The following is a 21502-nucleotide window of genomic DNA, read 5'->3' on the forward strand; positions in this document are numbered from 1 at the left end:
AAGTATATATTTTCACACCAACCGGACTTATTAATCACGTCTCAGTAAACATTGAGCATGTTTTGTTAGAAATGACTTCCTGAACCGCTGAAAACTCTGATATTGAAGTCTGATAGCCTGTGGGTAAAGAAAAGCAGAGTGTCTAATACCAGGCTGACTGATACCAAATTGCCTCTTGATGCCCAATTCGCTGTGGGAAATACAGCACCAAAAGCCCAGGACTCTGAGGTGGATATTCCCACAGGTTCCAAGCACGTTACGAAAGAAGCAAACCAAATTTATTCTGGAACAATTTGAATGCTGTGTGGAAATAAATATATAACACTGACAGGAGGCCCTGAGGAAAAATAGACTGGGAAACAACGGAGTAAGAGCCTCAGGACTGGTGCGAAGGATCTTCTCCCAAGCTCCTACTTTCCCCCAGTTCAACTATCTGTCTGTCACATTGATAACCTGTCACCAGATGAATACAGAAACCACATGTTTAAAACATGAGCTGGCAGAGCATGGTGCAGGGTACATTGTGTGTGTGTGTGTGTGTGTGTGTGTGTGTGTGTGTGTGTGTGTGTGTGTGTGTGTGTGTGTGTGTGTGTGTGTGTGTGTGTGTGGCGGCACTGCAGTTTGTCATCTGCATATCTCTTCTCAATAAGTGTGTGATGGGTTTCCCTGAGTGCATCATTTGTTCATCATTTGCTGCACACACACACACACACAAATACACACTCGTACTGTGTAAAATTCACAAATTACAGCATGTCATGTTAATACCAGCATCAAAGACGGGATCTACAATGTTTAACCTTTAACATTCATACAAGATGACAGATGGGACACGGCGTGTGTGTGTTTGGGCTCAAGGGAAAAGGACAGAAATAGTTTACGTGCAGGAGCAGAAAGAATATGTGCAGTGTAATCATATATACGGAGCACATTTTACATGTAGCCCAGCCTCTGTGGGACACAGAGTCAGGATTTCTAAATTGGGCTCCTGTAGCTCTTGCATGAAAAAGTCGGAAGAAATTAACTCCTCTCCCCGTCGACACTCAACACTGACACAAATCAGCAATTTCAGTGACAGAGCCTGCTGCTGACTGGGCGTTTGCTTCAGACACAGATGACTTTGCCACCCCTCCCCAGGCTTGTTTGTGGGATATGTAGCACTTACGCCACCAATATCCGCTGGGTCAGGGTTTGCATTGACTTTCAAAATTACAGGGTCAGATACAGGATTAAGGTAGTGCATTTACGGCTCCATGAAAAGGTGTAAATCCTGAGGGAGCTCAAGGGTTGTTGTATCAGTGCAGCAGTTTCAGGCTACATAGAAGATAGAAAACAACTCTAACCAGAATGACTTTTCCAGTACACATTTCTGCATCTTCCCAAATCTGAAAAGACTGCCAGACTTCACACTTTCACAAAGCTGCTGGTACTTTAGTAAACAACAGATTTGATCAAGACAAAGTTTCAAATTCAGCAAAGTACCTACTTCAAACACAGTAATCAGCGGGGCTGTGGGCAAAGAAAGGTTCAAAAGAAACAGAAAAACACAGGCAGACAGAGAAAACACGAGAGCCTGCCGATATTGATGGAGATAATACATTTATAATTACTTTTTTAGATACGAGTCTTATCCTTACTTACATAAAAAAGAACTGATAACTGTGCTTAAGTAGAGCTGAAAACATGAATTAATCCACAGGAAATTAATCAGCAACTATATGACAATTGATTAATACATTTTCCAGCAAAACAAAGCATTGTCTGAGTCCACCTTTTCAATTAGTTAGCAAATTGTTGCTTTACTTTATGTCACATCTCAGTATTTAGTATTCAGTGCTGTTGTTTCTTTCTTTGCAATGAAAGCTAAAGGGCCATTTATCCATGATGTAATGTATGTCAACATATCTGAGCCAAGACAATCAGTCAGTTAATCGATCAGAAGGACAAAAACAACAAAATGTCAGTGAATATGTCAACTTGCATTCTGGGAAATTATAGTGGGCATTTTAACACTTGTCTGTTATTTTACAGACCTAATAATTAGGGACGCACAGATTTATTGGCCGAACATCAGTATCGGCCAATATTTGCCTTGTTTACTGCAAATAAGATGACTTTCACGAGTGGCTGGCAGTAGCTGATGTTTTTGTCGTGTCACATCAATTTCCCGCTGGCACACTGATAAGCTACTGGCTCGTGACATCCCTGCCATCACTTTGTAAGGCCATGTAACCACTGAACAATTCCTTTCATCGCGTAGCTATTTGTATGAGCTCAAAAGGTGTTTAGAAGCAGTTAATTAAAAAAAAAATCATCTTTTTCATGTGAAAGAAGGTTTTACTAAAGGTGTTTTATACATTTTTATGATTGAATTCGTACTCTTTCAACACATTGTGATGAAGAGGTGAAGGACTTTAAAAGGTTTCTTTGTTTCCCATGGCACAAAGGGGGAATAAATTCGACCGATTAATTAAGTTAGCCGATATTATCAGCCAATATTTGCCTATCACAGATTTATCGCAATTGGCGTACATGTTAGATTTGCCGATATGTAACCTTATATTTTTTAAGAGACATTAATACAGAGAAGGATGATTTGGGGAATATACCATTGTTAAAATCACAGGGAAGTTTGTTGTTTCTGTGCAAAATATCCTGCCTTCATTATGTATCTTTGTCACCAGAGTTTGATAACCACATTTTTGGGATCATGGGAAATAAAAAAATAACAAATCCTTTAATCAGTCAATCAAGATAATAGTTGGCAAATTAACTGACAATGACAATAATCATTACATCACTACAACTCCAATAAAAAAGACTTTTCAAAGCATATCTTTGTCAGTTCTGTGCTGCTATCCTGTTACTTGAAAGCCAAAATGCTGATACTGATCTAAGTGAGAAGCTAAAATGAGCCAATGATATCATCCCAGAGCTTGCATCAGTCAGACTCTGGGAAGAAGGAGTCTGAAAGTTTATAGAGGAGAAGTTTACAGAGCAGAGGTAACAGCAGTGACTGTGTCAGCAGTGGGTCTATTTTACACCAACAGACTCAGATCAGCTTTACACCAGTTCATTAGGCACCTACTTACCATGAAAAGGCCACCGTGACCACAAACAACCCACCACCCACACTCTACCTATTTGTCTCTCCTCTCCATCTTAACCTCCTACCTCCCTCTCTCTCTCTCTCTCTCTCTCTCTCTCTCTCTCTGAACACACACACACACACAGCGTTCAGTTTAATCAAAATAGACCTGCCCTTCAACACATTTACATGTCTCGTAACGGGGGAGACTCACTACGGAGCCCGTCATTACGCGCACCATTAAAACACAGCAGTAGACTAATCTGGCGCCTCCATAAGGGACAGCAGCAGCAGCAGCAGAAGAGGAGGAGCAGGAGGAGGAGACGCAATAGAGGACATGGGAGTGGAGGCTGATGGAGGATGCTGCAGGAGGAGATGAAGTAAAAGGTGAAGAGGGGCGAGCTGGAGAGGTGGAGGACTATTCTGAGGACGAGGAGGAGAAGGGAGTCTTGAGGGAGTGGCAAGGTCAGGAGGAGATACTTGAGGAGGTGCAGAGCAAGGGACAGAAGGTGATGCTTGGGGAGGAGCAGCAGGAAGAACAGGAAGGAGGCAGCGTGGTAGGGAAGTGGGAGAGGGAGAAGAAGCAAGGGAAGCGGCAGGAGCAGTGAAGTGATGCTTGAGGGGGAGCGAAGAGGCAAAAAGTAGGTGAAGCTTGGGGAGGAGATGAAAAAAGAGCAGGAGGTCAAGCTTGAGGAGGAAGAGGAGTACATGATGCTTGAAGAGGAGCAGCAAGAGCAGAATTTGATGCCGCAGCAGGAGATGACGCTTGGAGAGGTGCAGTGCCAGGAGGTGATGCTCGAGGTTAACGAGCAGGAAAGACGACATGTGAACACATGCTCAGGGAGGAGTACCGACATTTAGAGATGCTCAGAGAGGAGCAGCAGGAGGTAACGTCGAAGTCTGAAGAACACAGAGCGATTCTTGGGGAGGTCAGAAGGGAGATGCTTGGAGAGGAGCAATGGGAGAAGTAATGCTCGGGAAGGAGCAGAAGAAGAAGGATGTAATGGTTGATGAGGAGGAAGAGGAGCAGGCCAGTCTTAAGAATAAGGAGGAGTAGAAGAGCATGAGTAGATGCTTGGTGAGGAGCAGCAGGAGGAGCAGGAGGTGATGCTTAGGAAGGAGAAGCGGCAGTAACAAAATGATTCAGGTTCAGGTAGAAATGCCAGGTGGAGCAGCAATGCTTTGGAGGAGCAACAACTGCATGGAGAAGCAGATAGTTGTGTAGGAGCAGGGGATAATTATGTGGGGGGTGAAGCAGGCAGGGAAGTAGGAGGTCATAGTCGGTGAGGAGGTGCAGCAAATGATGCAGGAGGTGATGTTTGGAGAGAAGCAGGAGGTGATGCTTTGGGAGAAATGTTGCTCGAGAGGAGCTACAGCTACGAAGAGAAGCACATTGTGGAGGAGCAGGGGCTGATTGTGTGGGAGGAGCAGCAGGAGGTCATACTCGGTGAGGAGGTGCAGCAACAGAAGCAGGAGTTGATGGTTGGAGAGACTTAACGGGAGAAGTGGAAGGAGCAGTAAGAGCAGCGGGAGTCAAATTTGATGCTTGGGGAGGAGCAGCAGCGGGAGATGCTTTGGGAGAAATGTCAGGAGGAGCAATATTGTTTTGGGAGGAGCAGCAGCAGTTACAGGGAGCAGCAGGAGGACGTACTCGGTGAGGAGGTGCAGCATGAGAGGCAGGAGGTGATGTTTTGGAGAGAAGCAAAGGGAGAGGCGGTGGGTGATTCTTGGGGAGGAGTAAGAGAAGGAGCAGGAGAGCAGCAGGGGCAACTATTGATGTTCGGAGAGGAGGAGCAGGAATGTCTGAAGGAGCAGTACAGCAAAGCAAAGGCAGGAAGTGATGTCTGGCGAGAGGCGAAGGGAGCAGCAGGAGGTGACGCTCGGGGAGGAGCAGGAGAAAAAAGCAGCTTCAACAAGAGAGGCAGGAGGTGAGGATGGGTTCGAGGAGCAGGGGGGAGGTAATGCTTCGGGGGGAGACAGCAGAGGAGCAGGAGGTGGTGTCAGAGGGGAGGTGGCAGCAGCAACACGGAGTAAGTGAGCACCTGTGAGCTATAATTACGCTTCAGTTTACCTCCAGGTGAGCAGCAGTGTGTGTTCATCGTGCACTCAGGAGGGAGAGACACGCTGAGGTTTTCATATGAGCCATTACATTCAAACATTAGCAGCTTTAAGTGAAAGAAGATTAGAAAAATACAATGCTCTGTAATTAAAACATGATTATTTCATGCTTGGATGTTTTTTGCATTTATTTTACGTTCCTCGAGATAATAAAAACACAATTGTTCTATTGAGGATGTTTGTGTAAATGTGAATAAACCTTTTTAAACCTCCAATTTTGCACAGCTGCATTCCTCTACTGTCCAAAATCACAGTTACCTTTCATCTCAAACCCCCAGACACACACAGCTCCTCCTGACGAGCGCAAAACTTCTCAAAGCAATAAAAAAAATCACATCTGGACACAAAGTTCAACTCTAAAAAAAACCAGATGAGTTTACAGTGCAGCCTGGCTTTAACCACACTCAGAGCATGCGTTAACTCAAGCCTTCACCCTGCATCATCTGAACACTGAAAAATGTCCCCTCTTCACACCTACCTTCCACTGCGCACACCGAAGTCATCACGCACAGAGTCAGCGCCGCAACCCAAGTGGCCCGCATGGCCACGAACACTCCCCGCCTGTCCTCTCCCATCATCCGGCTGAAAGAAAAAAAAAATCCCACAGAAAGACGCTGTATTCCTCTGGTTTACAGTCACATCTCAGCCCTCAGTGAGTGTGTGTGTGTGAGTGTGTGTGAGTCAGCGGGGAATGAAGCGCACAGACTGCTGCTGGATCCCCGCGCTCCCTCTCTTCTCACACCTCTCCGTCCAATCAGGAGAGAGGATGGCGGATCGTAAACCAATCACCCGTTCTTTTCCACCTGACCCACGCTGAATGCCCGATGGTCAGGTCTCCACCGCCCCGGTGTGCCGGCTGTGTGACGGGACAGCGACACCCAGCGGTCAAACTGCAGTACTGCACCTAAACTGACGCTGATCCCCTCAGGGACATGGACAGGTGTGGATGGCTCCTGCCTTGGTATGATAGGACTGGACGGCTGTTGGCATGACACCATAATCACATCTGTAACTGGTAATATAGGTATAGAAATAAATAGTTAAAGGGTCATTCAGCACAATTTTAAATACTTATATAATATATTTGAGCCCATCAAAATGAAAGCACCACACTTCTTTTTTAATCACCGCAAAAAATTATGAATTTCCTTCATCATGTCTGAGGTTTTGTCCAGTTTCCTCAGGTAAAGGTTGTGGCAAATAATCAGCCGTGTATCTTTACTTTTACTCATACTTGAGTAAAAGTAAAGATGTCGTGTTAATATTACTTTTGAAAAAAGTGAAAGTCACCCATATGAATAGTACTTGAGTAAAAGTGTCTGATATTAAATGTAGTTAAGCGTTAAAAAATATATATATATTCTGCTGAGATATTTGAGTCCATCCAAATAAAAACTTTTTTAGTCACTGTAAAAAATGATGAATTTCCTTCATCAAGTTTGAGGTTGTTGCCAGTTTCCTCATAAAAACATCATGGCAGCTAATCAGCAGCGTTGTAAAAAGTACAAGTCATACTTGAGTAAAAATAAAGATATCCTGTTAAAATCTTACTTTGGTTTAAGTGAAAGTCTTAAAGTATCTGATGTTAAATGAACTTAAGCAGTAAAAGTAATATTCTGGCAATGTAGTTAAGTATCCAAAGTACAAATAAGATTTATATACAGATTTACATGTATGTAAAACCTATGTGCTACTAGTGGACCAGTTATCAGATCTGATATTCAGCATTTTTCTAATTGGCAGAATCTGTGTTTCAGATTCCAGATCAGATAAATTCATCTACAAATGTGCTACTTTGGCTCTGACGCAGCATGTTATCTGAGAAAGTACCTCAAAACAGTAATTAAGTACTTGTGTAACTATACCAACCACTGCTAATCAGTCATGTGATTTACTGATCACCATAGAAACTGCATATATATAATTGGTAATGCTGCTTTCTGTATTTAGTATCTATGGTCATATTACTAATCAACAGACTTAATAAAAGAAAACCAGAAAAAACCTCACATATGACGAATGATGAATGAATGATAGCAAAATATGCCATGAGTACTACTGGAAAAGACAAATGTGACAGAGCGTTACCAATCTGAAAGTCTTTATCTCTGCAAAACAATCAACAGGTGTTTTTTTCACCTGTTGCTGCAGATGATTAATATCAGTTTGAGGCAGACACTGTACTGAAGTACAAATTTGAGGTACTTATATTTCAACTTCTAATCCACTACATTTCAGACGTAAATGTTGTACTTTTTACTCCACTAAATTTACAGCTACATAATTTGATATGTCAGTACAAAGACTGCTGCTTTACCTGATGATGCTGGGATCCTGCCGTGGTGCACAGTGGCTCACTGACATGGCTGACTGATGAACTAAAATGGGACAGAGCCATCTTTAATGCTACTAATTACACCTGTGCTTTCAAACTGTGTGCTGTGAATGATGACCTAAATCACAGCTCCATTCATCCATCTATCCATCGAACTTCAACCTGACAGGACTAATCCAGCTGTGTAAATGAAAGTGGGAGTGCGCCTGGTAACCACATAGCCAACTTTAACCTTTTAACACCCATTTTCCTTTTTGCAGTCAGTCCTCTTCAGTTGAAACAAATGAACAACTTTTGATCATGAAACCCCTGTGAAGTTTTCAAGGATTTATTACGCTGCTGGGCTGCCCTGGGTCAGGGGCCGCAGTGACCAAAAAATGATTAAAATCTATCAGTGCACAAAAAACATGTTCATATTTCATTCTTCTTTTCATCATCCCACAAGCAGAGCAGATAGTGGTGGTGAGAGGTTTAGGGCAGGTTAGGGATGCACTAATCTAATTTACTCAGGGTTGGTACTGACCTTGTTAAGTGGATTGGATATTGGCCACTGATGCAATTTTAACAGCTTGTTTGTGGATGTCTTTATAAAATTGAATGTACACCGTCATTCACTCACGTCTGAGTTATATTTTAACACCGCAGCATCCCTCGCTTTTATGTTGTGAAGGACGTTTCCTTCGTTAGGCTTCAGCTAAAAGGTCCCAGTCTCATTTGAAACTAGTACATCTCAGTGTCTTCTAAGAGGGGCGGTTTGGGCAGCTGTCCTGATAGTGTTGCTTTTGTCTCCAAGACGACCAAGGCTGATAGAAATGATGTACTCAGACTCAAGACTCTTACAGACAGACAGTCTCTTGTTTGGATCGTGTTACATGTGACCTGAGAATCATACAACGTGACTTAGGACAAGCATCATTTCTTGTTTAGATATCAATACCCAACAGACTCCTCACGTATGTATAGATGAGTGAAGAATTACCTGCTTTTGCACACTTAGTAAGTCTTAGTAAGTACTCCTCGCTCAGGAAGTGACCTTCAGAATTGGTCTGACGCTACACAATGTTCTCATTTGTAATGCTTCTGCCTATTGTCCTCAATTGAGCTTCAATAAATGTTTCAGGGTAAATACATCCTGAACCTTCTTCACTAACCAGTTCTCAAGAATCCCTTCCCAAAGTTGTAATGGGCTCCCATGGAGTCAAGTATAGATTATATATGAATTTCCGTACGTGCATCCATAGTGGCAAAATTATGGAGCGATGAGTAAACAAGAAGTACATAAAAGTTTGGTTTTTGGCCCTAAGCAACAACTGTAGCAACAATATTAAAGTTTTATTGACAACTGCAGTCTGAACGCTGAAGACTTCTCTCAGTGTTACTGAGAAGTAATGCTCGGTTGCACCTCAGCCCCTGGTGGCCTTGGATCAATTCACTCTTGATGTTTCTGTCCTGTCTCTCTTCTCCTTCCTCTCCTGCAGCTTCCTGTCTCCTTATAAACAGAAAAATCTTCTCGACGGCACGACAGCTCAGATCATTGCTGTGACATTGCATTTCACAGCCCAGACAGTCCATTTGCACTCTCTCAGCATAACATTTCAGTTGCTTTTACGACACTACACCATGTACCACTACAACAATCACCTTTATTCAGTGGCTTTTGCATCCTGTACACATTGACCAGTACCTTAAAGAGCTGTGTATATGTCTGTGTGTAGGTGAGAGGCAGACAAAGAGAGAGGGAGAAGCTTCTTATCTTAAAGGCAGCAGTTGGAGCATTACAAATCGTTTAGAAAACACATCAGCACTGAGTCTTTTTCTTTTTAAACCACAGGTGGAGACCCAAAAAGATCGATTATAGACCCGCTGGCTGCCACATGAGCAGAACAATTACGTTTTAACTGTAGCCAGAGTTAAGTTACATCTCTTAAATGTAGGCAGCAAAGAGTTGTGGAGCCTTTTGTTTAGAGGAAACTCTCACCTGGGGGAGTCAGAGTGCTGAGTAAACTTTGATCACGGACAGACAGCTTAGGCAGAGCGCTGAGCGTCGATAAATCATGTCTAGACAAAGGCGAGCAGGCTGCGGCTGCTACACGTGTTCTCAGTAACATTCAGCTCAGAGTCTGCCTTTACTTCCACATCATTCACAATTACAGGACAAGACACATTTTCAGGAAAGACACGTGATGTAGAAAAAGGGTAAATTCAGACAGATGTTCAGATACTGGTGTGGAGAAATGTAGTACACTGAAACAACAAGACTTTTCCATCAACTTAAAAATAGAAACTTGTAGTAAAGTCTTTGTGCCTGCTGCTGTGTTTCATTCTGTTGTATGCATCAGGAAATAAATCATTTATTAACTCCAAATCCCCTGACTGGTGCATGTACAACACGTGGCCCCGTTATTCTCTTCCTGTCAGTGCCTGTTACAAAGAGATATATGTTTATTTATAGCTGCGGTGTAGCTGGGAATGTTCTTCTAGAAAAAGGGCAAAATCATCTCAGATTTTATATCCGCAGTGGAGACAAAGACAGACAGTGAGTCATGACTGGGTCTGGTGGCCTCAGAGCATCAGGCACAGACAGTTTGTGGCTAATGGATGGACTCCTGGATACACGTATGAAAAGTTGTATCAGATGACTTCACGCTGAGAGGAACAAAGAGGCTTTAAAAAAGGTACCCCGCTGATTTAATATGAAAACACCCTAAAGTTTGGGGACTTGCAAGAGGCTTTCAAACAATTTGTCATTGTTATCTGTGTGTGTGCATGTCTGTCTGTCCTGGGAGAGGGATCCCCCTCTGTGGCTCTTCCTGTAGGTTTTGTTTCTGCTAAAAGGAGTTTCTGGGAGGAGTTTTTGTTGTACACTGTACAGACTGTAAAGCCCACAGAGGCAATGTGATTTCATGATTTTGGGCTGTACAAATAAAATTGACTTGACTTGAAACAACACTAAGAATCTAAAGCCTTGTTAATGATGATTCTAGCATACTGAATGATGCCAAACTGGTATAACATTTACCTTGTTTACCATTTTAGGAGCAAATGTTACATGCTAATTAGCTTACTTGCTATTTAGTATAAAACGCAGAGCACATCTGAGGCTGATTAGAATGAGTTAGTTAGTTAACAGGTACTTTGTCACAAAACAAAGTACTGGAAAAATTTTAATTTTGACATGATGATGGCACTACAACCCGAATTTTTGTAAATAAATGCTTATTACCTCTGCCAAGGAGGTTATGTTTTCACACGTGTCCGTGTAATGCAGATAAAGAGGACTGTTGGTCCTTGGCAGAGGTACTGTACATGTATGGGCTCTACTGAATGCCATTCCAGTTCTCGATTTTACTGCAGCAACAAACAAGTTGGGACAGCGGCACCAATAACCCCTTTTTGGATCATCCAACAGGTAAACAGATTAACTGGTAACTGGTGATACTGTAGTGTCCTGATTGGGTATGAAGGGAGCATCCTAGAAAGGCTCAGTCGTTCACAAGCAATGATTGAGCACACATGAAACCGATGTGTGCCCCACCATGTGTGAAACATATGATTGTATAAGAATATTACTACGTGAGCTCAGGAACACTTTGTAAAACTGTTGTCAGTAAACACAGTTTGTTTGCAGATGATGTCATCCTGTTTTTATGTGCATCACACAGTATCCCAACTTTGTTGGAATCTGGATTGTAAATGGAAAGTTAATGGATCACCAAAGTGATTCACATTTCATGTCAATTCATCCCATATTTGTTGTGACATTTCACTTAAAACCACAAGAGTCAACCTGATGATGGTGCAAGAGGAGAAGTCAGGGCAACACCAAAGTCATGAGGATACCTCATGCATGAAAGTTGAAACCAAATTTCATGTCAATCCATCGTGTAGTTGTTGAGCTATTTCAGTTTGAAAATCTGACAAAGTGTCTGACAAAGTGTTTTTACTTAAAAAATTCAGGGAAACTGATTACCTCAAAATTAGTAGACTAAAAATCTAAAATTGTTAAAAGATTTTAGCTTTTGTTTGACCCTCCCTTCCCGGCTCACACCCACATCTTTCAAACTCAATGAACTCAACTAAATTTCTAGCCTCTGAGCCCCATCTCATGAGATCGCTGACATCATCATGCTTATCAAACTTTAGAAAACTCATTATACATTTTTTTTCCCAGGCTCATTAGTGATCCTCATGATGAGGAAATCGATGTATAAAATCGGTGGAGTGCCCCTTTAAATAAACATGTGGCATCTCATTAATGGCTGCTAATCACTAATAATCAAATCAAAATGTACATGGAAAAATCCACTGCTACAGTCAAACAGAGTTTAATGGATGAAATGTGTGATTAAATACACTGATGAATAAAAGTTTCTGCCTGTGTCGACCCCAGTGTGTCAGTGTGGGTACAGTATGTGCGAGAGACTTGTGTGAATCAGGAGTCCCATATGTACCAGTATAGTTGTGTAGACTGAAAAGAGAGGCATGCCATGTTAATGATACATCACCAGGCAAATGTATATTCAATATTCTGCAGATATCCTGTACTGTATGTACAAAAACTGAACTTTCTCAGGAACTGAACCGAAAACAGTTGTTGTCTTCTAACATTACGCAACTATAAAACCTGGTGAAAGGTCGTCACTAATGTTCAGCGTACTTGGGGCAACGTCGGCTTTCAAAAATTGTTAAAAAATAAAGTGTACAGTGTGATAAGTGCTTTGGTTTGACCTACATCAGCCACTGTGTTGCTTCTAAGACTTCATTTCAGATACTTAACGCAGGTGTGCGTTCAACAAGGAGTCCTCTTTAGCTCCACTGTGTCATGAAACGTTTTCTGTGGAGTTTTTGTGGTAGTTGCGACCACGGGCGTCGGTATAATGTGAAATTTTCTGTCTTCATTACAAGAAAAATTGCAGAACTTAAGTAAACTGCTTGTCTGTGCTTTGTTTGAGGAGGCTGCTTATTTCTTTACAAAGTAGATGAGTTGTTAGAAAGTGATCATTCCCTTTTTCTTTTGAAATGGTTGGGTATAAGTGAGGTACAATCTTGCAATCACAACATCTCTACGTTTCAGGAGTGTGATAATTCATCTGCTGTATTTCAAACAAATCCTACTGAATGTATCTGTTTATGCCAACACACACCGAAACATCTGGACGACTACATCACAGATTATGGGGGGACTCATTACCAGTATTATACTGTACATTCATGGCTCAATATGGCGCCAGTCTTTTAACTAATGTACACAAACATTTACAACTTACACAATGTTTGTTAAGGTAGACAACCTCCACTCAAGATAGAAAATGAAATTTAAAAAAAAAAAAGCCTTGTTGAACGCACCACATATCGGGCCACTAAACATTTTTTAAGTGAGTTCTGCCGCCTGCTGACTAGAAACTGGAGCTAAATGGACCTGATAGGCTGTCAATAAATCATCATCAATAACCCAATCATTATCTTCATCATCTGTCATTACTTTCTTCGCTGTTTTCTTCGTCTTCCTTGTCTCCGTGTTCGTCCAAACATCCTCTTGAGAAGAATCCATTGAAACCAGCTCAACAAATCACCACGTCAAACGAATCCCACCCAAACTACGACAGAATAAAACTGAGCAAAACAAAATAGATAGTATTGTCACTGTCAATTTTTGCTCCTCTTGGTCAAAGAAAACGTCCGTTCATTCCCTCGAGATGTCTTTTAGATTTTTTGGCAAAGTTAACTTCCGATCTTTCCCCCCCAACAACCCCGTGGTTCCGTCCTGCTCTAGGCTTCAGAGTCTGATTGGAGGGCCGCGGCAGTCCATCATCGCTGAAGCAGCAGGAGGGCCAATGGGAGCAGGAGTAGGAGACTACAGAGGCGGGTTTGAGACGTGGCGGCGCCTCTGACTCGGTTGTTGTCCGGCGAGTAGGCGAACAATCCCGGTTTGTTCCGAGAACACTGACCACCCAGACACATGCCGCTTCCTGAGCCGCTGATGTCATCACCTGAGAAGGAAAACAAAATGGATGGAACAAAATATTTTAACGGCAGATTGTTTATCACTTTATCTTTATATATGACATCAGAAGGAGAATAGCTTTTCTTTCTTTCATTAAGGATGTCAGGACATTAAATAACTACCAATGCAATGGTATACATGCATGTATATGATCTTTCCCCAGGGACTAGGGAACATTATTGTACCCGCCAAAAAGTCCCTGCTTTACCCACACTTTCCAAAAATACAGGAACTTTGTGGGAGGGGCTTGTTGGATTTCTGGTACTCGCAGCATTTTATTTCAGCCACCAATTTTAAAATCTGCAACCACAAACTTTTGTTCATTGTGCTGCAACACATCAATGTGCAGCTTCAGAAGAAAGCATTGGACAGATGGGCTGAAGACTGTCGTTGTTGTGTGGTCACACATATAAATGATAATACATCAGAGGACTAGAGGCTGGCCGAAGGAACCTTTTAGTTCCTGGGACTAAAGGGTCCCGTAATTTTGGGTCGAACGCGTCTTATGTGTGGGAATGTATAAAATATAATATAAAAAAATTAATATAATAATATATTTTACTGTACAAATATTAGAAAAGCACCCACTTGCGTCCTGAAAGTCCACGTCGTTGCCCTCCAGTGCATTTTTCAGCCTGTTGCTCATGATTTTGAGTTGCATTATCTGCTGCCGGATGGTCATGTCTGGCTTCGTGATGTCAAGCTCCACTTCTGGGTTGTTGATCTGATTGGCCAAGCCGTCACCCATCACCTCTGGAAGATATCTGATTGGAAGAGAGAAGGGTTAGGACCATTAGGGTAGTTCTGGTTTTTAACAACACATCAATTTGGGTATACAAGAGAACATCTGGTTAATTTTTTTGAAGGACAGCTCTGTCGGAGTATTTAGTTGAAAACACATGCACGCACCCACTCAGTAAATCTGCACAGCTGTGCTCAATCTTGTAAATTAGATGTGGCACTTTGTGCTGACAGCGCCTGGTCACCAGATAGACTGAAGAGCAGAAATACAACACACACATCCTTGTACTCTGAATTGTACGTCATATTTGCACGACATGTGGCACTTTGCACCCTGCCATGTTTTTTATTCTATTTTGTGAAAGTGTTGACAATCCTTTAAAGCCTGCTTTATTCGGTATCTATTCTACCCTTCAGTAATCTTATTCTATTTTCTTATTATTACTTTCATTAATATTCTGCACCACACAGCTCAGGTAGATGCTTCACTGTTTTGTTGTTTTGCATAATGACAATAAAGACTTAAATCTTGAATCTTTTACCTCCGCACCATCTGAAGATCATTAATGACCAGATTGCTCCACCAATTTAGCGTTGGTGTACTTCAACATATTGACTTCCAATTCAGTTTTTAAAAAGGGTCAACATTTATGCAGCAGAACAACAGATATTGTGTTTTTTATTCCATGCATTCTTCTTCCTTATCAAAACCTCGCCCACAACTCAACTCAGCCGCCAACAGTTCACATCTACTCTTATTCAAAATTTCCCATTGTCATGATACACTTTCACTGATCATATAAAGATGATTTTTTTTCCCAGCCTTATCCTTACCAACCTTCCAACTTAAACCCTAAAACCAAGTCTTAAAAGAAAAGTAGACATTTTTTCAAGTCATGGTCTCTGAAGCCGTTCTTACTTGCTTTAATTATTCCTCCTCAAAATCCGCAGTGGAACTGTAACGGCGTGAGATTCTCATGGTACGATAACCTCCTCAGAAAATATCACAGTTTCATCTATATTACACAGTTATTACTATTATTATCAGTTAACTTGATCCTTAAATAAATGAAAACAGAAGGTTTTGTTGTTTCATGTTGAACAAATGCTTTACTTCCATTTCACAAAATATGATGTCCTGACAATCATGAAACTTGATAGAAATTTGAAATATATATATTTTTAGTAACACTAATATTGTAGAATTGAATACTGTAGACAAGCAAGTGTACATGGTGTGAGAACCGTTAATTTTCATACCACAGTAACCCTTGTAACCTTTATTTCACAGATTCACAGTATTATTGCTGCAAAAATATTTGACCTGATCTGTCTGAGTGGATATCTATCTTCTATCTAAGTTACTGTCTCAGAAAAAGACCTCTTTATGTCAGCAGGAAAAATGATTCAAGCCAAACAGACCTGTTTCCAGGTTCATATCAAGGAACCTAAAAAAGAAAGGAAGGGTCATTGCGTCACCGAATCTCACATTGGGGCCAGACTGCGGTGCGGGTTGGATTGAAGTCAATGCGAGATGCATGCAGAAACAGAGAGTAGGTTATCAACTGATTTATCAACTGAGGTAGGTCTGACTGATTTCCGCTGTAATAACATCGTGAATAGCAGACAGGAGCTTTCCTACACAAATTTGAGGAAAGGAACAACGTGTCATTCAAGACATCGGTGGTTAGCCTACTCTCTGTGTGGTCTTTCATTTTCTGGAGGCATTTCCTCATCAGAAGTCACACAATGTAGATATGTTGGGTTTCAGTATGTTTCTCCATGCATCTCCCATAGACTTCAATACAGCTGTCACCAGAGTCTGGCCCTAAGCACGATTCAGTGACATAATGTTTTTAGGTTCCTTGGTTCAGATGAGCACATGAATGTGAATCCAACCTTTTCCTCCCAAATGTTGCTTTAAAGAAATCAGAAGCGGCGAAGTAAAAATGTCCTTAGTTCCAAATGCCTTCATTTAAAGTTCAAAACTTTGAAACTCTTTGTCCTCACAAAGATAGAGGTACAAAAACATGCACACAAACACACAGCATGTGCTTTGTGGAGAATGAATAACCCTATTTAAACTCCAGAGTCCAGCCCTGTGTTCCACCTTCCTCTCTGAGGATTTATTAGAATTTTTGTGTGTGACATTTATTGAGCTCTCCTGAAATCCACACGGTGTCGCTGTGGAGTTTAAAACACTCCATCACAGTTATAATTCACTCTCTGCCACGCCGACACACACACATTTCATATTTCCTTATTCTGTCACACACAGTCAGTGACTCATCTATATTTCATGGCCTTTCTCACCTTTTCTCTCTCTTTCACACACACACACACACACACACACACACATACATCTATACTTTACGCCTTTTCACTGTCATATATTACAGAGTGTTCTGCTCAGCATAAATCTCATCAGTTGGCTGTAATCCAACCACTCTAAAGCGTGTGTGTAGTAAGACACATATAAAATCCATTTGGAAATGGATTAACGGGGGGTTTAAAAATGTGTAGGGTGGTGTAAGTGTGTGGCCGTGAATGCTGGTGCTGCGGTGTGTGAATCTCCATCAGTTCAGAACACCTCAGAGAAAAGGCCTGTCTTCAGTTTGTCTGAGAGGAACTAGCTTGTTGCCTCTTTTGTTGTGACACAAATGAAGCAAATGGCCTTCACAGGAGGAGAGCTGGCCTCTATCACAGCAACTTTATCACAACCTGGCTGTCTCCTCTCTTTGCTTTATTCTCCTCTCTTCAGAAGCTTTAAGTGCTACAGAGCATGAGTTTCCTTTTGTGATGCATCCTGTGCATAATCCTGAGCAGATTTTTCAGACCTTGAATGTGTTTTATTCGACACTTTACAATCCAGTTTTCTATTGGAGGATGGGGGAGTGGTTGGTTTAAGAGCTTGGTTGCAAGAACATCAATAGCAACATGGGTTCAATGATTGCAGTTTTTCAATTGAAATGTATAAAATCGAATTCACACTCAATGCATTACAGATCCAGACTTTCAAAGTCCTTCTGAAATGGACACAAAATGTAAATTGAATGAAACTTTGAGAGAAACTGATGAAACCGCAAAATACTGAACAAGGGACATGAGGAGGAGTTCAGTTGATTGACAACTGCAGCTTTAATAAGGGAGAGCAAATCCTCCTTTGGTGCAAACAAAGAAGGTATGTGGAGAGATATTCAAATGTGACATAAAAGGATGTCTAGTCAAACCATTTTCAGACTAGAGCTGCAACCATTAGTTCATTAATCGATCAGTCAATTGGTACAAAATTAATAGCCAACCATTTTGACTTACTATTAATCATTTCGTGTCATTTTTCAAGCAATTTGCTGCAACTATATGCTGGTTCAAGCTTGTTAAATGTAAGGATTTTCTGCTTTTCTTTGTCATTTGTGATATTAAATGAAGAGTCGATGGGATTTGGACTGTTGTTTGGACAAAAGATCCTCCTCTGAAGACATAACTTTGGGCTCTGGGAAATTATGAGGAGCATTTATCACAACTTCCAGACTCAGGGATGAATCGAATAATAATAAAAATACTCGTCGCAGCCATAATTGAGACACAGTCTAGATATGAAGGGCAGCTTGAACCCTGGAGAACGGGTCAGATGGGTTTAGTTGGTGCTCGAAGTCACATTTAAACTTTAAACAACTCTGTGATTGGTCAGTGAACAGGTTTCTTCCTCACCTGGCTTTGGTGATGCCATTCCAGCATTTATCCTGACCGGCGCTTACTGGTGCCACTTTGCCACAAAGTGCCACAGGGAGCTGGATCCAGTACTGCCGCATCTCCCTCAGCTTGCTGGACAGATCTGACACCTGAAGACAGACACAGGTGAGTCTCAAGTCCCAAATCCTATAGTTTGAGTCATGGTTTGGACAGCAATAGAAAACCTGAAGTACATCCAATTAATGTAAATCATGACTTTATCTTAACTTATCCATTGGAAGACATAGACAACTGCATTAAAGTACAACATATATGTGTGTGTGCATGAAATACTACATTTTTACATGCACACACACTCACTCAAAGTTAGACATATGCGAACATATAGTTTATCTGTTCAGGCACACACCTGCATCTCCAGTCTGAATCCAGCGGTTGGAGAAGGCTTGTACTCTGATGCGGTCAGGGAGCCGCTCTTCTTCCTCTGCTCATGAACGGTGGGACTTCCTGTTCCTGGTTCACCTGGAGTTCCACACGTCTGGTACACCTAAACACATACACACACAGACACACACAGACATCCACGCAAACATTTAGTCGAAACTTTGAACTGTGAGGTTTAACACTTAGAATCACGCAGCTCTAGAATTCACTGGTTTCAGTCTTTATTTTCAACATTTGTGAGAACTAAAAAAATCCACTAGATGTCACCAGAGAGACAAGTGTCTTAATCTTTGAGACGTTTGAGCTCCAGGTTATTTTTCCCATTAATGTTCTGTGTCTTCAAGAACAAAGCATTGATATTGCTTCCATTTTTAAGTACTGTAGGGGCCAATACACACAGAAATATTAGAACTTTATTAAATACATGTGTTAAAGTTAAACTATAAACAGAAATAAAAAAAAACAAATTGTGAGAATAGAACAGCTCGACTTTGACAACAAGACGATTTATAGCTGCACTCGTCCACTAAACAGACATCGATATATACATCAGTATAAACATTATGGGAGTCTAGCTGCCTGCTCGTATTTGAAGGATACATCTATAAAACCAATAAAACATCGTGGTGGGAAGTTGAGTCCAGCAACTTTGGAACACACTGAGGTTTACTCAGGGTAAGCACTCCTTCAGGGTAATAAATCTCTGCATGGTTTTCATTTTAATGATGAAATTCAACCAACAATCTAATAAAGAGTTCAGGAGTCAATTCTGAGGCTGCAAGACTGCAGACATAAGCACAAGCTGGCATCTGACCGGAGATTTAAAAAATGCTCCGTCGGACATTTAGTAAGTGATGAGACAAAGTGAGACGTCTTACTCTCGCTGTGAACGTGTCCATGTTCTCCTGCAGGAAGTGAACGGCCTCGTAGATTCGAGCCGGGATGGAGGAGAGAACCACGTCCAGGCTGGGCTCCGCGCTGAAACTAGAGGCCACCTGGATCATCGTGTCTGGATGGAGGAGGGAGCAAAGGAGAAGAAAAGAAGTTTGAATCAACTAAGAGGCAGTTTTTTTTTTTACTTGATTTTCTCCCAAGTCACTAAATCACAGTTTACCAGTATATACACTGTGTATTCTTTGGTCACACAAAGATCTTAGACACTAATTAGAACTGTGTTCTTTCACCATCACCATGAGTGATACTGAAGATCTATACTAGTGGTATTCAGATGTTTAGTGTTGTTAAAAGGTGTTTAGAAGTTCATTCAGCCAACACACTGATATATTCTTTGGTACACAAAACACTTTATTTGTTGCTTTGACTTCGGAACAGTCTCAGTCAAACTTTGTTCCTGTTATTATTTAAATTTATACTCAAAACATCTAAATGTGTATATGCTTGGATTCACAAAACTCTGTATTAACTGGACAAACTTGTTGTAAAGGCCTTTTTCAGCCTGATGAATGCAGCCTGTTCATTTGGAGGTGCATGATAATGACATCTGATCGTCACACACACAAATGCTATATGAGGCTGCCTCTTTGTGAACAAGTTTTATTCACAAAAATGAATTTTTTTTTTTTAAAAAGAGTAAAAAGAAGATTTACAGGTCCTGCTGTGAGAAATCAGCAAACATATGTAGCAGTGTGGGTATAGTGTGGTATTAGAGGACCTGAAACAATTAGAAAACATTAACAGTACAGCTGTTTATTCATAGTATGTCTTTCTGAAGCAAAACAGTCCATGACCGATATGAGAGATTAATAACAGAGATGATGATGCAGGACAGTGAGCTGCATAAAAGACCCCGCAGCAGCTGTTGGCGGGAGAGCGTTTACAACTACTGTTAACTGCTCAAATATGCCAATAAAATCATAAAATAAAATAAAAAGTAGTGAATAGAATATCAATTTTGCATTTTAAATTTCTATATCAAATTTAAACTGTAAATTAATTCAGATGAAGCCGTTGATTGTTTAATGACATCAGGTCAAATTAGTGTTTTTCCCTGTGGAGACTGTACACGAGTCATAAAACAAAACAGGTTGGACCAAAATTTTATTCAAAACTTTAACGCTGCCCTACTTTACAGTCTGAATCTTACCTATGAGGTTCTGCCACTCGGGGTCCAGGTCAGCTTGGTTGGCCAGGCAGCCCTTCATGACGTTGGAGCAGTAGGTGGAGCAGGGTTTGACGGAGGCCATGCCGCGACAGTGGGGGCAGTAAACCAGCTTCATTAGGGCTTTCCTACACTCTGGACTCAGAGACACCTGAGGAGGTTTGACAGGACAGTTAGCATCACAGTCCTCAGGGTTAGGGTGAGGGTTATATCAAGAGTCACTTACTACTCATTTCAGTCTTGATGTCATTGTTGTGGGAAATGTAAGGAATACTTAAATATGTTGCTGTGTGAAGTGGCTGTTGAGCTGTCTATTTTTCAAAAGGGAAACAGTAGAGGGCAGTATTGTAACATTTTGAGGGACACAACCTGCACAAGACAACAATGATGGCCCTCCTTATCTGTCTTCATACAGTACATGGTTTCTGTTACACTGTCAGCTCCTTATTATGTACTCATGTCATGAAAGGTGTCCAGTTCCATAGTGGAGTTATTTTACCACCACTCTGCACAGATGTGATGGAGGGACACCTAAAACCAAAAGGCAAAACCAGGGTGTGTAGTTAAGACATGACACCAGAATGTTTGAAAGATACCATGAATACCAATACTACCATGAATTTTCCGTCTGGCCTCCTTACATCAATTTCTGTGCAGTATAAAAATATGTCCACACACTCTTGAAAGTTGCATGAGATCTATAATCCATCACTGTCAACACCAAGTCTGCATTAATTTGTGTCAATGTTACATTATCGCCGTGCGGTAATGTGGTTTAAGTGCTGACGGATTTAAAAAGTCTGCACTCATAACGATAATGCAGCTCTGACGAACATCGAGTTTCACTGGATCAATCACTGAACTCAAGATAGTTTCAAGAATGTGCTCCCACTATTCAACTCATTGGACATGAATAGAAACTAATGGATGCAGCGAACTGCTTTCAAATTTTAAAAAACA

At 41.3% G+C, this 21502-nt stretch overlaps 2 protein-coding genes across 2 annotated transcripts in view; both read right to left on the reverse strand.

The window, feature by feature from the left end:
* The window catches only part of LOC141005101 (ephrin type-B receptor 1-like), a 101422-nt gene extending 95638 nt beyond the window's left edge, over positions 1-5784 (reverse strand). Inside the window, exon 1 of the mRNA XM_073476861.1 lies at positions 5685-5784. Within this exon, the coding sequence (XP_073332962.1) occupies positions 5685-5784 (100 nt within the window). The remainder of the gene's footprint in view (positions 1-5684) is intronic.
* Positions 5785-13349: 7565 nt separating this feature from the next.
* The window catches only part of gpc1a (glypican 1a), a 42013-nt gene continuing 33860 nt past the window's right edge, over positions 13350-21502 (reverse strand). The window contains exons 5-10 of the mRNA XM_073476957.1: positions 20528-20693; positions 19302-19432; positions 18389-18526; positions 17998-18128; positions 14134-14309; positions 13350-13531 (exon numbers count right to left, since the gene is read on the reverse strand). Of these exons, the coding sequence (XP_073333058.1) occupies positions 13350-13531; positions 14134-14309; positions 17998-18128; positions 18389-18526; positions 19302-19432; positions 20528-20693 (924 nt within the window). The remainder of the gene's footprint in view (positions 13532-14133; positions 14310-17997; positions 18129-18388; positions 18527-19301; positions 19433-20527; positions 20694-21502) is intronic.

This window comes from Pagrus major, chromosome 11 (assembly GCF_040436345.1).
Source record: "Pagrus major chromosome 11, Pma_NU_1.0".
NCBI lineage: Eukaryota > Metazoa > Chordata > Actinopteri > Spariformes > Sparidae > Pagrus > Pagrus major.